This window comes from Sorex fumeus, unplaced genomic scaffold (genome assembly GCF_029834395.1).
Source record: "Sorex fumeus unplaced genomic scaffold, SorFum_2.1 ptg000130l, whole genome shotgun sequence".
Lineage (NCBI taxonomy): Eukaryota > Metazoa > Chordata > Mammalia > Eulipotyphla > Soricidae > Sorex > Sorex fumeus.
In genome coordinates, this window is record NW_026606187.1 from 5,346,455 (window position 1) to 5,364,492 (window position 18,038).

General features: G+C 47.8%; 1 protein-coding gene across 1 annotated transcript in view; it reads left to right on the forward strand.

Annotated features, from left to right (window-relative positions):
• The window catches only part of OTOA (otoancorin), an 84,490-nt gene that overhangs the window by 12,020 nt on the left and 54,432 nt on the right, over positions 1-18,038 (forward strand). Inside the window, exons 7-8 of the mRNA XM_056138811.1 lie at positions 2,623-2,858; positions 7,946-8,049. Of these exons, the coding sequence (XP_055994786.1) occupies positions 2,623-2,858; positions 7,946-8,049 (340 nt within the window). The remainder of the gene's footprint in view (positions 1-2,622; positions 2,859-7,945; positions 8,050-18,038) is intronic.

Sequence of the window (18,038 nt, forward strand, 5' to 3'; positions counted from 1 at the left end):
TTTTGAGACATGTGGCATCCTTGCCGTCATAATAAAGTTAGCTTTGCGGTTTCTTTTTCTTACTTTTTTTGGTTTGTTTTGTTTTGGGGCTACATCTAGCAGTTCTCAGGGCCAACAACTCCTGGCTCTGTGATTTAGGATCACTCCTGGTGGAACTCAGTGGACCATATGGGCTGCCAGGGATTGAACTCGGTTGTTTTCATGAATGCAAGTGCCTTTCCTGCTGTACTCTCACTCCACCCTCTGATTTCTACTGAGGCTAGAGCAGGGATCCTATTCCTGTTGAGTGGGGCTCCCAAATGCTCTCCCCTGAACAGCAGAAGTATCAGTTCTGTGGTCATGAAAATGAGGCAGCAGGTTTTCCCCAAGGTTTGCAGCTGCCCCCCGGTTCTATCCACAGAACCCCAAGTGTCATTGTGAACCTCTGCTCTGCTCAGCCATGGAGTCTCAGGACGGAAATGAGGAAGTGCTCTGTCGTGGTTGAACCTGGTGACTTGGAGGCAGATGCCCCAGTAGTTTCAGATCCTGGCTCCCCTGGAGGATGTAGAGATGTGACCAGAGATGAGGATAGCATATGAACATTTGCGGTGCATTGATGAGATGCACCAGCTCAACCACATTCACGTTTGGACCAGTTAGGCACTGGGTTCAGCTCCATTTCACTGGGAAGGAAACGGAAACTGATCCAGCAAGCAAGCTTGCTCAGGGCACGCAGATAACAGGAGGACTTGGGACCCGAACCGAGAAATATCTGCCTCTAGGTTCTCTGGGTCATGGAAATGGCATCATGCTCCATGTTTGCTCTGCGCTTGGCACTATGATTGGCCTATGGTCTATGCTCAGTGAGCGGATGTTACTTTTGGAGAAGGTAGTAGGTGAAGCCCTGGGGAACAGATCTTTAACTAAACCTGGAAACATTCCTGGGTTCCATGTATTTTTTTTTTTTTGGTTTGTTTGTTTGTTGTTCTGGGGCCACACCCAGCAATGCTCAGTGGTTACTCCTGGCTCTGCATGCATGAATCATTCCTTGCAGGGTTTGGGGGACCTTTTGGGATGGCTGGGGATTGAACCCAGGTTGGCAGCGTGCAGGGCAAGCACCTTACCTGCTGTACTATATCACTCCAGCTCCTCCTGTGATCTGCGGTTTGTTTTTCATTTCATTAATTTTGACTTTCAGACTACACCCCCGGATACTCAGGGCTAAATCCTGCCTCTGTGTTTAGGGATCACTCCTAGTGGGGCTCATCTGTAGTTCCAGGGATTGAATCTGGGTTGGCTCAGAATCTGGTTGGGTTCTCTGGTTTAAAGGTTCATTTCTTTTCTTTCTTTCTTTTTTTTTGAAGTAAAATAGATTTTATTTGGAGGACTTTTGAAGGGAAGGAGGAAGACAAAGTGGGAGAGAGTGGAGAGTAAGTGAGACAGAGTAACACACTCTAGGGAGAACGTGGGCTTCTCCAAGGGCAGAGGAAGCCCCTACACACACCCCAGCCTTATATAGGAAAGCATAAAAGTACACATCTCAAGAGGGGAAATGCGGGCGACACATGTGCTCAGGCACCACATGTGCTAGGCCACGCGGGCACAAGCAGCACACAAGCTCGGGCAGCATATGCGCCTAAAGGTTCATTTCTTGTTCACTCACTCACTTGCTCACACATTCTTCTTTTTTTTTTATTAGTAAATCACCATCAGGTACAATTACATACGTACGAACTTCACTGCTTGCGTTTCAGTCATACAATGATCGAGTACCCATCGCTCCACCAGTGCCCATTCTTCACCACCAATGACCCCGCCTCTGTGGCAGGGCATTCCCTTTTGCTCTCTCTCTCCTTTTGGGTGTTGTGGTTTGCAATAGAGGTATTGAGTGGACATCGTATTCGGCAGTCTACTTTCGGCATGCATCTCCCAATCCAAGCGGGGCCTCCAAAGACCTTTACTTGGTATTCCCTTCTCTATCTGAGCTGCCTTTCCCCCCAGCATATGAGGCCGGCTTCCAAGCTGTGGCTGCTCACACATTCTAACAGATTTCTCAGTGTTTTCTTGGTCCCAGGCATCCATGAGGCACATGGACTGGCCTTAAGGACTTTCCTGGCTCCACCCCAGACTTAAGCAGAAATCAGTCTCCATCTGGGGACCGCTTCCCGGTGATTCTGATATGCAGCCAGGGCTGAGAATAACCTGGCTCGAGAGGAAGACAGGAACCTAGATATTTGACATAGAGTTTGGGTCAAGATTGGGTGCAATACTGGAGGGAGGTTTGATTTGACCATAGTAGGAGAGCATCAGAAAAAGGCTTCGCCGAGAAGGTGACGAGTGTTGATTGAGTGCTCACTTATAGGAATGAACTAGATGTTTGCAGGGAGGGGGAGGTAGAAGGGAAACTCCAGCCAGAGCAAAGACTTGAGGTGTGACGGACAGGTGGGGGCTATGCAGAGAGATGTTGCTCAGTGTGGAGGCACTTGGCTTTATTCTTTAGGTCATGGAACATTCTAGATGGTTTCCCATAGCAGCATGAATATGATCCTGAATGTTTCCATTGCTGCCACGTGGGATTCCTCCCAGGGTTTTCGTCCTGACAAGCAACCCAGAAAACAACCCGCACTTCCTTGATTCCCGTAGGAGCTAGAGGACATAGCCGTGGACTTGGGCGAGGCACGGAGACAGGCCTTGCAGAGCCCGGGCGTGAGGCGCAGCCTCTTCCGCGTCACGCTGGAGAGGTGCTTCGAGGTGATGAACCCCCTGGAGTGTGTGGAGGTCTTGGGCCGCCTGCTGCGGGCTTCCTCGGGCAGCTTGCTCCAGCCAGAGACCCCTGCGCTGCTGCCTCAGGACCTGAGGGAAGACGCCTTCCGGAACTTGTGAGTGACGCCCAGCCCTGCCACCCCCGGCAGGCCCAGGTGGCAGAGGGGAGGAGGTTGGCGTGTCAGGGCTGCAGCAGAAACTTGACACCTGTGGAGTTCAGAGATGAAAATGGCTCCTACTTTCAATCATTCTGGTGCCATCCTCACAATTCCCTCCTTGATGCACTGTCTATATTGTCATTTACTTTGTGCTTTTCTTTTCTTTTTTGTTTTTGCTTTTTGCGTCACACCCAGCGATGCACAGGGGTTACTCCTGGCTCATGCACTCAGGAATTACTCCTGGCAGTTCTCGGGGGACAATATGGGATGCTGGGAATTGAACCCGAGTAGGCCGTGTGCAAGGCAAATACCCTACCTGCTGTAGTATCGCTCCAGCCCCTTCTCTGTGCTTTTCTTTACCCTTTCAGTGACTCTCTGTTGTTTGGCCAGAGAGGGGGTTGGGCCACACTCAGCTGTGCTCAGGGATGACTCCTGGCTCTGTGCTCAGGGATCACTCTTGGCAGGGATTGAAGAACCCAATGGGGTGCCGAGAGTCAAACCTGGGCTGGCCTCATGTAGGACTGCCTATGTACTCTCTGTAGTACCATCTCTCAGGCCCCATGACTCATTTATTTAAACTTAATTTTTTTTAATGTAACATTTACTTTGGGCTAGAGGCATCACTCAGTGGAGTAGAGCATGTGCTTCGTGTGCTGGATTTCTGGTGCCGCATATTTTCCTGAGGGCTTCCAGGGGTAACCATCTTCCCCATTAAAATCAAAAACACTAAAATGAAATTTCATATTATAGGAATGTGTTGCTATGTGGTGAGAGGAAGTTCCAAGAAATGTGTTTTTAGATGATTTTGCCCTTGTGTGGCCATCATGAATCTATTTGCACAAACCCAAGTTCTGGGGCCTGTTGCATACCTGGGCCAGTGTCACCCTGGGCCATTGTCAGGGCTGTGATCGGTGATCAGCTGAAACCCATTAAGCAATGTGTGACTGTATCGCTGTAAGAGGAAAGCCAGTGTCCCTTGGATTAAGAAAAGGCAAACATAAAAATATACAAAATGAGAACACTGGGAAATAGTACAGAGGGTAGGGCATCTGCCTTGCACATGACTGACCTGGCTTCTACCGCTGGTATCCCATATGGTCCCCTGAGCACTGCCAGGAGTAATACCTGAGCATCTCTGGGTGTGACCCAAAGAGCCACACAGACACACCACACACACACACACACACACACACACACACACACACACACCCCAAGGTCAGGGGGCTGGGAGACAGTACACTTGTTAGGGCACATGCCTGTCATATACCCGACCTGGGTTCAATTCCTGGCTACATGGTCCCCTGAGCACCGCTGGTGGGGGTGTGGGCAGGAAGCTCCTAGCACTGTGGGGCATCCTGGGGATCCCCAGCATTGCGGGCCTGAACAGCTCCGTTCCCTCTTTCTTTGTTTCTTTGTACTCTGCCTCCAAGACACATTGTCTGATATTTACCTTTGACAACTGCCTCACTTCGCTTAGCATGATGCCCTTTGTCCTATCCTAGTTGCAGGGAATCGCAGAATTTCCTCTTCTCTCAGAGCTGAATAGCAGCCCAGGGTGTATAGAGGCACCACAATCTGATCCCCAGCTGTTTTTATTTATTTTTATTTATTTATTTATTTGGCTATACCCAGCTGTGCTCAGGGCTGACTCCTGGCTTTGAGCTCAGGACTGACTCTTGGTGGTGCCTGGGGGATCCTATGTGGTGTCGGGGATTGAATATGGGCCAGCTGTGTGCAAGGCAAGCACCCTTCCTGCTATCCTATTGCTCTGGCGCTGAACCCCAGTTTTTCCCTCTTTCTGCTCTGTCCCTCCAATGCTCTTGTCCCTGTGAGATTGTCTCTTCATTAATCCCACGCCCCCTTTTCAGATGAGGAACCTGAGGCCTCATCACAGAGGCGATAGTACTTGCACAAGGTCAGTTCTCAGGGCCAGAGAGAACCAGCAATTTTGCAAGCGGGTCAGTGTGTCCTTAGCAAGGTTTACTGTTTTATTTGATTTTCTGCCTTGATCCTTCCACCCATGCTACTCTTCAAAAATAACAAAACAACAAAGAAGGGAAAGGGGGGAAAAAAGGAAGAGGAAGAAGAAGCAATAATAAAAAAAAAATCCAGGGAGAAAATATTAAGATTGGTTTAAGATCAGTTTGCCTAGTAGGTTACTGGGTGAATTGATTTCAGTGGTGGTGGGTGGGGGTGGGGAAAAGTTCCTGGTTTGAGGAGAATCAGCTGTTTTGTAGGATGAATCAGAAAGTGATCAGTGTCAAAACCTGGGAAATTTTGTTGTGATTTAATGAAATGGGACCTCTGGCACTAGGATCTCTTGGCCATTGGGATCTTGGGCACAGTGTGGTGGGGAGAAACCGGATTAGTGCTTAAAAAATGACCAAGTCTCGCCCTCTCCTCTCTGGAAAGAAAGATGGCGGCCACATGGGAGCCTTGTGGACAGCAGGTATGAGCCGGGGGAGTGGGGGCGACTAAAACCTCATGGGTCGGGGGACGTTCCGGCCGTCCTTCACGCCCTACCGAGGTCACAAGTCGCCCCCCGCGAGCGGCTCTCCAGCACGGCCATGGCCTCAGAAGCACAAGGACTTAATGCAGAACCCAGCAGCTTGGAGCAGAAAAGTGAAAGGACTATGCGTTGATCCAGCCCATCAAGTCTGCCGGAGGGGAAAGGGTGTTGCCCCATTCGCCCTCTCCTCTCTGGAAAGAAAGATGGCGGCCACATGGGAGCCTTGTGGACAGCAGGTATGAGCCGGGAGTGTGGGGGCGACTAAAACCTCATGGGAAGGGGGGCGTTTCACTCCGCCCTTCACGCCCTACCGAGGCCACCAGTTGCCCCCCACGAGCGGCTCTCCAGCACGGCCACGACTCCAGAACACAGAAACCAATTCCTTAACTATCTGACTTTCAGTAGAAATACTTCCAGGGTCAATAGGTAAAATAGCAGAAATCCAAAACCAACATTTAATTCTTGAACCCAGCTGTAGAAAGCAAATCACTTCACAATGCTTTTTCAGCATGTCTGATTTGGGGGGGGGGGTAAACTCTAAATAATAGTGGTGAATCTTTTATTGAAACAATCTAATCAAAGCGGATAGAGTGTTAACTAGAATTCATCTGTCTCACAGGGACGGGGAGGGGTGGGGGGTGGGGTTTTATTGGGGTTCTTCATGGGAAAAATAAGTATTGGTAAAGGGAAATATGTTTGATATTTGCATGACTGAGACATAAACCTGAAAGCTTTGTAACCTTTCCCACAGTGATTCAATAAATAAATAAATAAATAAATAAAAATAAAAAAAAAATGACCAAGTCACTTCCCAGCCTGCATACCATCTGGCACCAAAATGTCAGGTAGCCCCAACTTGGGACAAGCCCCCATGCATCACTGGTGAGAACAGAAGTCATGTGGCTACTCTGAAGAGCCTTGAAGGGCCAACTACAGGCCAACCACATGTGGAAAACCATGTTGAGTTTCCGCAAAAAAACCCAAACTAGGTCTACCATACAACTCCGCAGTTCTTTCAGTGTGGGAAGCAGGAGGAACAGGCTCGAGGCTTCGGGTCTGTTCCGAGATGCTTCAAGGCTCTAAAATTGATCCTGCTGGCAGACCTCGGTGACTGGGCTAAGAAAGGCTGAATTTTGACGAGGGTTTTCATCATAAACGGGTGCTGGATCTTGTCAAAAGCTTTCTCTGCATCTATTGATATGATCATATGGTTTTTATCTTTTCTTTTGTTGATATGATGGATTATGTTGATTGATTTCCGAATGTTAAACCATCCTTGCATCCCCAGGATGAATCCCACTTGGTCATGGTGTATGATCTTTTTGATGAGTTGTTGAATTCTATTTGCTAGTATTTTGTTGAGGATCTTCACATCTGTGTTCATCAGTGATATCGGCCTGTAGTGTTCTTTTCTTGGTATGGGGAGGTTGGGGGGGTGGGTGGGAGGGATACTGGGATCAGTGTTGGTGGAGAATGGGCACTGGTGGAAGGATGGGTATTCGATCATTGTACAACAGAAACCCAAGCACAAAAATTTGTAAGTCTACAACTGTACCTCATGGTGTTTTCTAATAAAAATTTAAGGAAAGAAAAAAAAAGAAAGGCTGAATTGCACACACTTTTCTTTTTCTTTTTTCTCCCCTTCCCTTCTATTTGTTGACGCTCTGATGACCAGGAGCTGTACACATGGCTGGTCATGGTGCTGTTGGGGTCCCAGACTTCAGTGGTGGTACTTCTGGCTCCTGCCCTCCCTCCCTCTCTCTGTCTCTGTCTCTGTCTCTCTCTCTCTCTCTCTCTCTCACACACACACACACACACACACACGCATGCACGCACACATGCGCCAGTGATCGAATCCTGACACCAGAGGTCACACAAGGTTTGGGGTGCTCAGGGATTCCCTCACAGCTGCAGGGAACCATCCCTGGGCTCATGGCGGGTATCTCTGGAGTGAAACTCACGGCATGCAGCTTGTGGAGATTCTTTTGCCACTGACCCACCCTTTGGGTCCCTGGAGTTGTATGCGTGTAAATTCAATGTATACACCGCTGTTCTGCTAAAGTAAAAAGTCACCAAGAGGTAAGGAATAGAGACCCCACTTTGGAGGGTACTGAGCATGGGAGGAAGAGGAGAAATGGAAAAATAATGACAGAGCGAAAGTGTGGGGAGGGCTTCTAACACAGACAGATGAGGAGACAGTTGCCACTCCTTTTAATTTGTATTTATTTGGTTTATAACATTCTGTAGTGTTCAGGGTTGCTCTTTTTCAACCAACCCTGTCTCCCTCACCTTAGGGCTGTCACCAACAGTCTGGTTTCTACTCTTTCCCGGGAGTGTGTGTGTACGGGGCTGATTCCTGGTATCCACTTTCACCAAAACCCCCACCTGCCTAGCGGATCAAACCCCGCTAATCCCAAGTTTGTTCTCACCTGCCCGGCTCTCCAGTGACCGCCAGTGGGTGAAATCTGGAGAGCTGGTCAGCCAGAGGGGTGTGGACCTGATACCTGCTGACTCCGCGGTGCCACCTGTGTTTCAGATCAGCTGTGTTCAAGGAGAGCTATGACCCCATGTCTGCGCACGCACAGAGAGCCGTCTACACCTGGATGTCGCAGGTTCTGCACCGTGGCGCCAATGTCACAGGTGAGGCCGGCCTGGGAGTGGGGAAGGGAGGTCTTGGAGTGGGGGGGGTGCTCCCACCTCCTCACAGGGCCATCATCTTGGAAAATGGGTTGACTTTGTGATTGCTTCTGGTTTTCAGTCGTGAGCTCCCCAGCCCCCTAGTTTCCACGAAGGATTTGCTGTGGCATGTGGATTAACATGGGCTCTCTCCTTGCCTTGGTGCATTTTCCCCACCGCTGTTGAGGTCTAGGAAACCAGCATGCCTCTGGGGCCCCCCACGGTGGTAACGCCTTGTTCCCCAGGAAAACCAGTGATGAATGACTCCCCAGGTTGTGTACAAGGAGATCATGAGTTCAAAATCTGTACCTGAGTTAAAATGTATGAGATCATTTATGGGGAAATGGGAGGGAAACAATTTAAGCAATAACACACATGCACACATACTAACACACACAAATTAGCATCAAAGCAGAAAGCAACGAGGATCCCTTTTTATTTAGGTATGTATTTAGTTGTCTTTTGGGGAGTCACTGCCGGTAGTGTTTAGGGGGCTATTCCTTGTCTAGAGCACAGGGGACATTCCTGGCTGTGCTCCTGGAACCGTTTGGGGCTGGAGGTGTAGCCCAGACCCCCTGCATGCAGTGCACTGCTCCAGCTCTGGAGTAGCTCCTGGCTCAGGATTCCTTGATTTCACATCTGTTGATTAAACCCCTCTATTTCCAGCAGAGGTCCAATTTTAGAGACAGGAAGCAGAGAAGGGGCCGGAGCGGTAGTACAGTGGGGAGGGTGTTTGCCTTGCATGCGGCCGATCAAGGTTCCATCCCGGCATCCCATATGGTCCCCTGTGCCCTCCCAGGAGTAATTCCTAGTAAAGAGCCAGGAATAACCCCTTAACATCACCAGGTGAGGCCCAAAAAGAAAAAAAAAATAAAGCAGTGGTGGGGAGGGAGAAATGGGGAATTAGTATTTTAATGGGGACAGAGGTCGAGCTTTGGAGCATGGGAGGAGTCCCATGCTGGGGGGTGGTGCCTGTTAGTGACTCTTGTATCGCACACTGATCTGTGCACACCTAGAAATTGTTCGGAGCCAGATTGGATGTTTTCTGTGCTTTATCCTCATCCAAAAAGAAAAGAGAGACTGGGGAAAAAAATGGAATGGCTGTGTGGAATAGCAATGCTGATGCCTTCTGAAGAGGTCCAGCTTGCCCAGTGTTTAATGTCAGGAGCATGAGTACACAGAACAAACCTTTTCAAGAAATACTGTGTGTCAGCCGCAAGGAATACAGAGGCAGGAAAAGTCAGTCTTTGCTCGCTTGGAGCTATTGTTCTCTTTGGTGGAGGCACTGTCAGGCAGGAGAGAATTTAGACACCAGAAACTCCTCTGAAAAGAACCAAGCGGGCAGACGCCATGGCCAGGGTACCCGTGTACTCTATAAAGAGTCTAAACATGAGATTATTATCTGTCTGCACTAGTCCCTCAGACCTTGCAGCCTAAGGTAGATGAATAAGCATGCTCATGGCCCAGTACAACTTTATTAGTGACATGGAAATATGGACACCATATCATTTTCACCCTGCACGGCAGAGCCTGGCAAGCTCCCCGTGGCATATTTGATATACCAAAACCAGTAACAATAATGGGTTTCATTCCCCTGAACCTGAAAGAGCCTCCAATATGTTAGTGTTGGGAAAGACAGTAAAGAGAGCTGCTAAAATCTCAGGGATGGGATGAATGGAGACGTTATTGGTGCCTGCTCGAGTAAATCGATGAACAATGGATGACACTGACAGTGATACAGTGATCATTTTCACAGGTCACAGATATTCCTCCTCTTGTGCTTTTACCTTTCAAATCGTGAAGAACAAGTTCCAAGTTGCTATGAAAAAGGTTGATGAGCTGTGTTTGGCCCCTGGGCTCTGCATTCAGAGGAGAGTTTCCAGAGCAGGCGACACATGAATTGAGACAGTTGTGGGAGGCTCTGGAGGAAGGACATTGCTCATGGAGGAACCAGCCAGTACCAGGGCCCCATGGGAGGCGTGTCTAGTGAGCTGAGGAGACTGAAAGGAAGCCAGAGGGGCTGGGGTATAGATGGTGCCAACTCTTTATGCAGTGAAGCTCTGAGATTTGTAGATAAGGAGCATTGAACAACCAAATAATCAATGTCTCCAGTGTGTGGCCAGATGCCTGCTGCCTGATGCATAATTCTGGCCTCCAGGAATTGAGTCTTGTGCTCCGTAACCCTGAGAAAGCCATTCGACCACTCAGCTTGTCTCTATGCTCAGTGCCAGGACTTAACCAGACACAGATTATCCTAATTTTTTTTATGTTTTGTGATGAAATGGAAATGAATTGAAATGAATTCTATTTTTTTTTTTTAAGTTTTTTTTTTTTATTTATTGAATCACTGTGGGAAAGGTTACAAAGCTTTCAGGTTTATGTCTCAGTCATGCAAATATCAAACACATTTCCCTTTACCAATACTTATTTTTTACCATGAAGAACCCCAATAAAACCCCACCCCCCACCCCTCCCCGTCCCTGTGAGGCAGATGAATTCTAGTTAACACTCTATCTGCTTTGATTAGATTCATTGTTTCAATAAAAGATTCACCACTATTATTTAGAGTTTACCCCCCCCCCCCAAATCAGACATGCTGAAAAAGCATTGTGAAGTGATTTGCTTTCTACAGCTGGGTTCAAGAATTAAATGTTGGTTTTGGATTTCTGCTCTTTTACCTATTGACCCTGGAAGTATTTCTACTGAAAGTCAGATAGTTAAGAAATTGGTTTCTGTGTTCTGGAGTCCTGGCCGTGCTGGAGAGCCGCTCGCGGGGGGCAACCGGTGGCCTCGGTAGGGCGTGAAGGGCGGAGCGAAACGCCCCCCTTCCCATGAGGTTTTAGTCGCCCCCACACTCCCGGCTCATACCTGCTGTCCACAAGGCTCCCATGTGGCCGCCATCTTTCTTTCCAGAGAGGAGAGGGCGAATGGTGCAACACCCTTTCCCCTCCGACAGACTTGATGGCCTGGATCAATGCATAGTCCGTTCACTTTTCTGCTCCAAGCTGCTGGGTTCTGCATTAAGTCCTTGTGCTTCTGGGGCCGTGGCCGTGCTGGAGAGCCGCTCATGGGGGGCAACTGGTGACCTCGGTAGGGCGTGAAGGACGGACCAGAACGCCCCCCTTCCCATGAGGTTTTAGTCGCCCCCACACCCCCGGCTCATACCTGCTGTCCACAAGGCTCCCATGTGGCCGCCATCTTTCTTTCCAGAGGGAGGAGGGTGGAAGGGAGCAACACCCTTTCCCCTCTGGGCAGAAATGATTGCCTGGATTAACGCATAGTCCTTTCACTTTTCTGCTCCAAGCTGCTGGGTTCTGCATTAGGTCATTGTGCTTCTGGGGCTGTGGCCGTGCTGGAGAGCCGCTCGTGGGGGCAACTGGTGGCCTCGGTAGGGCGTGAAGGGCGGACCGAAACGCCCCCCTTCCCATGAGGTTTTAGTCGCCCCCACACTCCCGGCTCATACCTGCTGTCCACAAGGCTCCCATGTGGCCGCCATCTTTCTTTCCAGAGAGGAGAGGGCGAATGGGGCAACACCCTTTCCCCTCCGGCAGACTTGATGGCCTGGATCAATGCATAGTCCGTTCACTTTTCTGCTCCAAGCTGCTGGGTTCTGCATTAAGTCCTTGTGTTTCTGGGGCCGTGGCTGTGCTGGAGAGCCGCTCGTGGGGGGCAACTGGTGACCTCGGTAGGGCGTGAAGGACGGACCAGAACGCCCCCCTTCCCATGAGGTTTTAGTCGCCCCCACACCCCCGGCTCATACCTGCTGTCCACAAGGCCCCCTTGTGGCCGCCATCTTTCTTTCCAGAGGGAGGAGGGCGGAAGGGAGCAACACCCTTTCCCCTCTGGGCAGAAATGATTGCCTGGATTAACGCATAGTCCTTTCACTTTTCTGCTCCAAGCTGCTGGGTTCTGCATTAAGCCCTTGTGCTTCTGGGGCTGTGGCCGTGCTGGAGAGCCGCTCGTGGGGGGCAACTGGTGACCTCGGTAGGGTGTGAAGGACGGACCAGAACGCCCCCCTTCCCATGAGGTTTTAGTCGCCCCCACACTCCCGGCTCATACCTGCTGTCCACAAGGCTCCCATGTGGCCGCCATCTTTCTTTCCAGAGAGGAGAGGGCGAATGGGGCAACACCCTTTCCCCCCGGCAGACTTGATGGGCTGGATCAACGCATAGTCCGTTCACTTTTCTGCTCCAAGCTGCTGGGTTCTGCATTAAGTCCTTGTGCTTCTGGGACTGTGGCCGTGCTGGAGAGCCGCTCGTGAGGGGTGACTGGTGACCTCGGTAGGGCGTGAAGGACGGACTGGAACGCCCCCCTTCCCATGAGGTTTTAGTCGCCCCCACACCCCCGGCTCATACCTGCTGTCCACAAGGCTCCCATGCGGCCGCCATCCTTCTTTCCAGAGAAGAGAGGGCGAATGGGGCAACACCCTTTCCCCTCCAGCAGACTTGATGGCCTGGATTAACGCATAGTCCTTTCACTTTTCTGCTCCAAGCTGCCGGGTTCTGCATTAAGTCCTTGTGCTTCTGGGACTGTGGCCGTGCTAGGGAGTCGCTCGTGGGGGGCAACTGTTGACCTCGGTAGGGCGTGAAGGACGGACCGGAATGCCCCCCTTCTCGTGAAGTTTTAGTCGCCCCCCACACCCCCGGCTCATACCTGCTGTCCACAAGGCTCCCATGCGGCCGCCATCCTTCTTTCTAGAGAAGAGAGGTCGAATGGGGCAACACCCTTTCCCCTCTGGGCAGAAATGATGGCCTGGGTTAACTCATCGTCCGTTCACTTTTCTGCTCTAAGCTGCTGGTTTCTGCATTGAGTCCTTGTGTTTCTGGGGCTGTGGCCATGCTCCAAACTTAACTCTGATTTTCAGGGAGAAAGATTGGGTGGTTTACTTCTCATTGATCACTTTGTATATAGAGAGATGTCGCGCGGCCGCATAAGCGGCCGCGCGGTTTTGAGAAAAAGTCCTCGTTCCCGCATACTCTAGCTGTGTTTGTAGAGGCTTCTGGTCACCAGGGTTCCATCTGGGGGAGGCGGGATGCGGCGCCTACTCCATCTGGAACTTGCCGGTGCTCTCGGCTCTTTTTGGAACCTGTTTTTTCTTTTTTCTTTTCCTCCGGGATCCCGCACCCTCCATGTGTTCCTTCTCTTATTCTGAACGCTTCAAAGATGGCGCTGGGGGGCGGGCTATGGGCGTGACTTCCGGAATCAGAGGTTACCTGGGAGGTGTAGTCCGGCAGATTTGAGAAAAAGTCCTCGTTCCCGCATACTCTAGCTGTGTTTGTAGAGGCTTCTGGTCACCAGGGTTCCATCTGGGGGAGGCGGGATGCGGCGCCTACTCCATCTGGAACTTGCCGGTGCTCTCGGCTCTTTTTGGAACCTGTTTTTTCTTTTTTCTTTTCCTCCGGGATCCCGCACCCTCCATGTGTTCCTTCTCTTATTCTGAACGCTTCCAATGAATTCTATTTTGACTCAAGCATTTGTTTTTATCAAATTTCTTGAGCTAGTGGGAAATGCTTTGCATGTTAAAAAAAAAAAACCTGAGCACAGCTTGGGGATCTGTAGAAATGCAGTGCATGATTTGTAATTAATTAAAAGCAAACAAATCAAGGACCCTGGGACGCTCAGCATCCCTGAGCCTCTTCCTGTTTATCCCCAACGCTGTGCTGGTCTTCCTCCCCCTCCAGGTCAGTTAATCCGTCAGTATTCGAACCTGGGACTTGGCTTTCTCCGTGCATGTGCCCCAGGCGTCCTCTAGGACCCTGGGACGCTCAGCATCCCTGAGCCTCTTCCTGTTCATCCCCAACACTGTACCAGTCTTTTTCCCCCCTCACCAGGTTGTACCCCCCCCACACCAGGTACCCGTGGGGGCGTGGCCTCTTCCGAAGTGGGCTTGGCTTCTGTAGAAGTGGGCGTGGCCTAATTTTTGGGCAGGCGGATGCTCACCTGGCCGCAGGTAGCTTACTCATACCCAGAAATCTTGTGTAACATCTCAGTCCCCATACCTCCACACCAACATGAAGAAACAACGCAAATCCCCACCATGTGGGGAGGATGATGAAAAGAGTCCAGAAGCCTCAGTAGGTGCTACTCACCTAAGAGAACTCTCTGAGAAAGAATTCAGATATGAAGTAATGAAGACGTTCAATTAACTCAATGAAACAGTGAGACAGATATCCAATAAATTAAAGGAGGACATGAGATAAACAATCAAGAAATTACAGGAAGAAATGAGAGCAGAAATTGGAAAGCTATGCACGGAAATGTCATGAATAAAAGATTCCGTAGATGAAATAAAAAACTCAGTCTGTGCCCTCAACAGTAGAATGACCACAGCTGAAGACAGAATCAGTGAGCTGGAAGATCAGCTGCATGAAGCCAACAGGCAACAACAATGACAAGAGACCTCAAAATAGCTCTAGAGTGAAACAGAGTCCTAGGAGATGATTCCAAGAGGAACAAAATTAGAATCACTGGAGTACCAGAAGATCAGGGAAACAATCCCAATGAAAAAGCCACGGTTAAACATATCATTGCTGAAAGATTCCCAGAGCTGGACAATGAAGCCACCCAGATTCAAGAAGCCCAAAGGGTGCCAGCTAAAAGAGACCCTAACAAAAACACTCCAAGACATATCATAGTTAGAATGATGGATGCCGTGGATAGAGACACAATACTGCATGCAGCAAGGTCAAAGAAGGAAATCACATACAAAGGAGCACCCCTTAGATTCGCAGCAGACCTATCAGAGGAAACCCTCCAAGCCTGAAGGCAATGGAGGGAGATAGTGAAAAAACTCACTGAAACTAACGCTTCACCAAGAATACTCTATCTGGCTAAACTCTCACTCACAATCAAAGGAACGGTACACTATTTTCTTGATAAACAGCAGCTCAGGAACTTCATAGACTCAAAACAACACCTATAAGAAGGGCTAAAGGGGCTACTATAAGACAAGACAAACCCTACAAGCACAATAGACCCTTACAGAAAGGTGACACAAAACCCCATAACAGTAATCTCTCTCAATGTCAACGGTCTAAATTCACCAATTAAGAGACACAGAGTGGCAAAATGGATTCAGAGACAGAACCCAACATGCTGCTGCCTACTAGAAACTCATATGAACAGTCAGAGCAAACACAGACTCAAAGTTAAAGGATTGAAAAACAATCCTGCAAGCAAACAGCTCCCGCAAAAAAGCTGGGGTGGCCATACTAGTATCCTGCAACATAAATTTCAGGTTGAAAAAGATTAGAAGGGACAGCGAAGGCCATTTTATATTTATCAAGGGATATGTACAACAGGAAGAAATCACACTCTTAAATGTATATGCACCTAATGAGGGAACAGCTAAATATTTAAAACAACTGCTAACAGACTTTAAGGAGGACATTGCTAGCAACACAATAGTAGCTGGAGACTTCAACATCACCTAATCACCTCTGGATAGATCAACAAGAACAAAACTCAGCAAGGAAACATTGGCTTTGAAGGAAGAAATAGAAGAGAGAGGGCTTATAAACCTATACAGGGCTTTACACCCCCCAAAAGAAAGAATACACATTCTTCTCCAATGCACATGGAACATTTTCCAAAATAGACCATGTGCTAGGACACAAAACATACCTCAGTAGAATCAGGAATATAGAAATAGTATCAACGATCTTTTCAGACCACGATGCACTGAGAATAGAAGTGGACACACAGTCATGAAGAACCAAATCAAACACCTGGAAATTAAACAACTCAATGTTGATCAACAAGTGGGTCAGGAAGGAAGTCAAGGACGAAATCAAAAGATACCCGGAAACAAATGAGAATGAAGACACGAGCTACTAGAACCTATGGAATGCAGCTAAAGCCATGTTAAGGGGAAAATTTATAGCTCTGCAAGCATTTCTCAGAAAGGAAGAAAGGGCCCACATAAACAACTTGACTTCACAGCTCAAGATCTTAGAAAAGGATCAACAAAAGGAGCCCAAATAAGGCAGAAGGAAAGAGATCATAAAACTTAGAGCAGAAATCAATAGCATGGAAACAAAAAAAGCAATCTGAAACATCAATGAAACCAGGAGGTGGTTCTTTGAGAAAATAAACAAGATAGATAAACCACTAGCAAGACTCACAAAGAAGAGAGAGAGAGAGAGAGAGAGAGAGAGAGAGAGAGAGAGAGAGAGAGAGAGAACCCTAATAAACCAAATCAGAAATGAGAAGGGGGATATCACAACAGAAACCAAAGAAATTCAAAAGATCATCAGAGACTACTTTGAAAGTCCGTATGCCACGAAACAAGAGAACCTGGAAGAAATGGATAAATTCCTGGATTCCTATAATATCCTAAGGCTGAATCAATAAGATCTAGAGTATCTGAATAGACCTATTAACATCAAGGAAATTGAAACTGTAATCAAAAGTCTTCCCCAAAACAAAAGCCCAGGTCCAGATGGATTCACTAGCAAATTTTTTCAAACATTTAAAGAGGACCTATTGCCAGTTCTACCTAAGCTTTTCTACCTCAGGAAATTGAAAAAAACAGAAACTCTCCCAAACAGTTTCTATGAAGTCCATATCTCTCTAATACCAAAAGGAAGCAATGACACCACAAGAAAAGAAAATTACAGGTTGATATCCCTGATGAACACGGATGCAAAGATTCTCAACAAAATACTAGCAAATAGAATTCAACAACTCATCAAAAAGATCATACACCATAACCAAGTGGGTTTCATCCTGGGGATGCAAGGATGTTTTAACATTAGGAAATCAATCAACATAATCCATCATATCAACAAAAGAAATGATAAAAAACATATGATCATATCAATAGATGCAGAGAAAGTATTTGACAAGATCCAGCACCCGTTTTTGATGAAAAACCTCGCCAAAATGGGTATAGAGGGGACTTTCCTCAATATAGTTAAAGCAATCTACCACAAGCCTACAGCAAGCATCATCCTCAATGGGGAAAAACTGAGAGCCTTTCCTCTAAGATCAGGGATGATACAAGGATGCCCACTCTCCACTGCTGGTCAATATAGTACTGGATGTACTTGCAATAGTGGTTAAGCAAGAAAAAGATATTAAGGGCATTCAGGTAGGAAAGGAAGAAATCAAGCTCTCACTGGTCGCAGATGATATGATTCTATACTTAGAGAACCATAAAACCTCTACCAAGAAACTCCTAGAAACAATAGACTTGTATAGTAAAGTTGCAGGCTATAAAATCAATACCCAAAAGTCCATGGCTTTCCTATATGCAAATAGTGAAAGAGAAGAAAGTGACATGAAAAAAAATCCCGTTCACAATTGTGCCCCAGAAAATCAAGTACCGAAGAATCAGCTTAACTAAGGAAGTAAAAGACCTCTACAAAGAAAACTACAAAACGCTACTTCAGGAAATAAAAGAGTACATGAGAAAATGGAAAGATATCCCCTGCTCATGGATCGGGATAATTAACATTGTTAAAATGGCAATACTTCCCAAAGCATTGTACAGATTCAATGCGATCCCTATAATGATACCCATATTCTTAAAAAAAATGGAGCAAACACTCCATTCATATGGAACAATAAGCTCCCACGAATAGCTAAAGCAATTCTCGGGAAAAAGAAAATGGGAGGAATGAACCTCCCTAACTTTAAACTCTACTACAAAGCAGTAATAATTAAAACAGCATGGTACTGAAACAAAGGCAGAGTTGCAGACCAATGGAACAGGGTTGAATATACTGACATCTCCCCCGAAACATATGATCATCTAATCTTTGATAAGGGAGCAAGAAATGTGAAGGAAAAGGAAAGGAAAGCCTCTTTAACAAATTGTGCTGGCAAAACTGGACAGCTACATGCAAAAAAATGGGCTCAGATCTTTGCCTAACACCACGTACAAAAGTAAGATCAAAATGGATTAAAGACCTCAACATCATACCAGAATACATAAGGTACATTGAAGACAA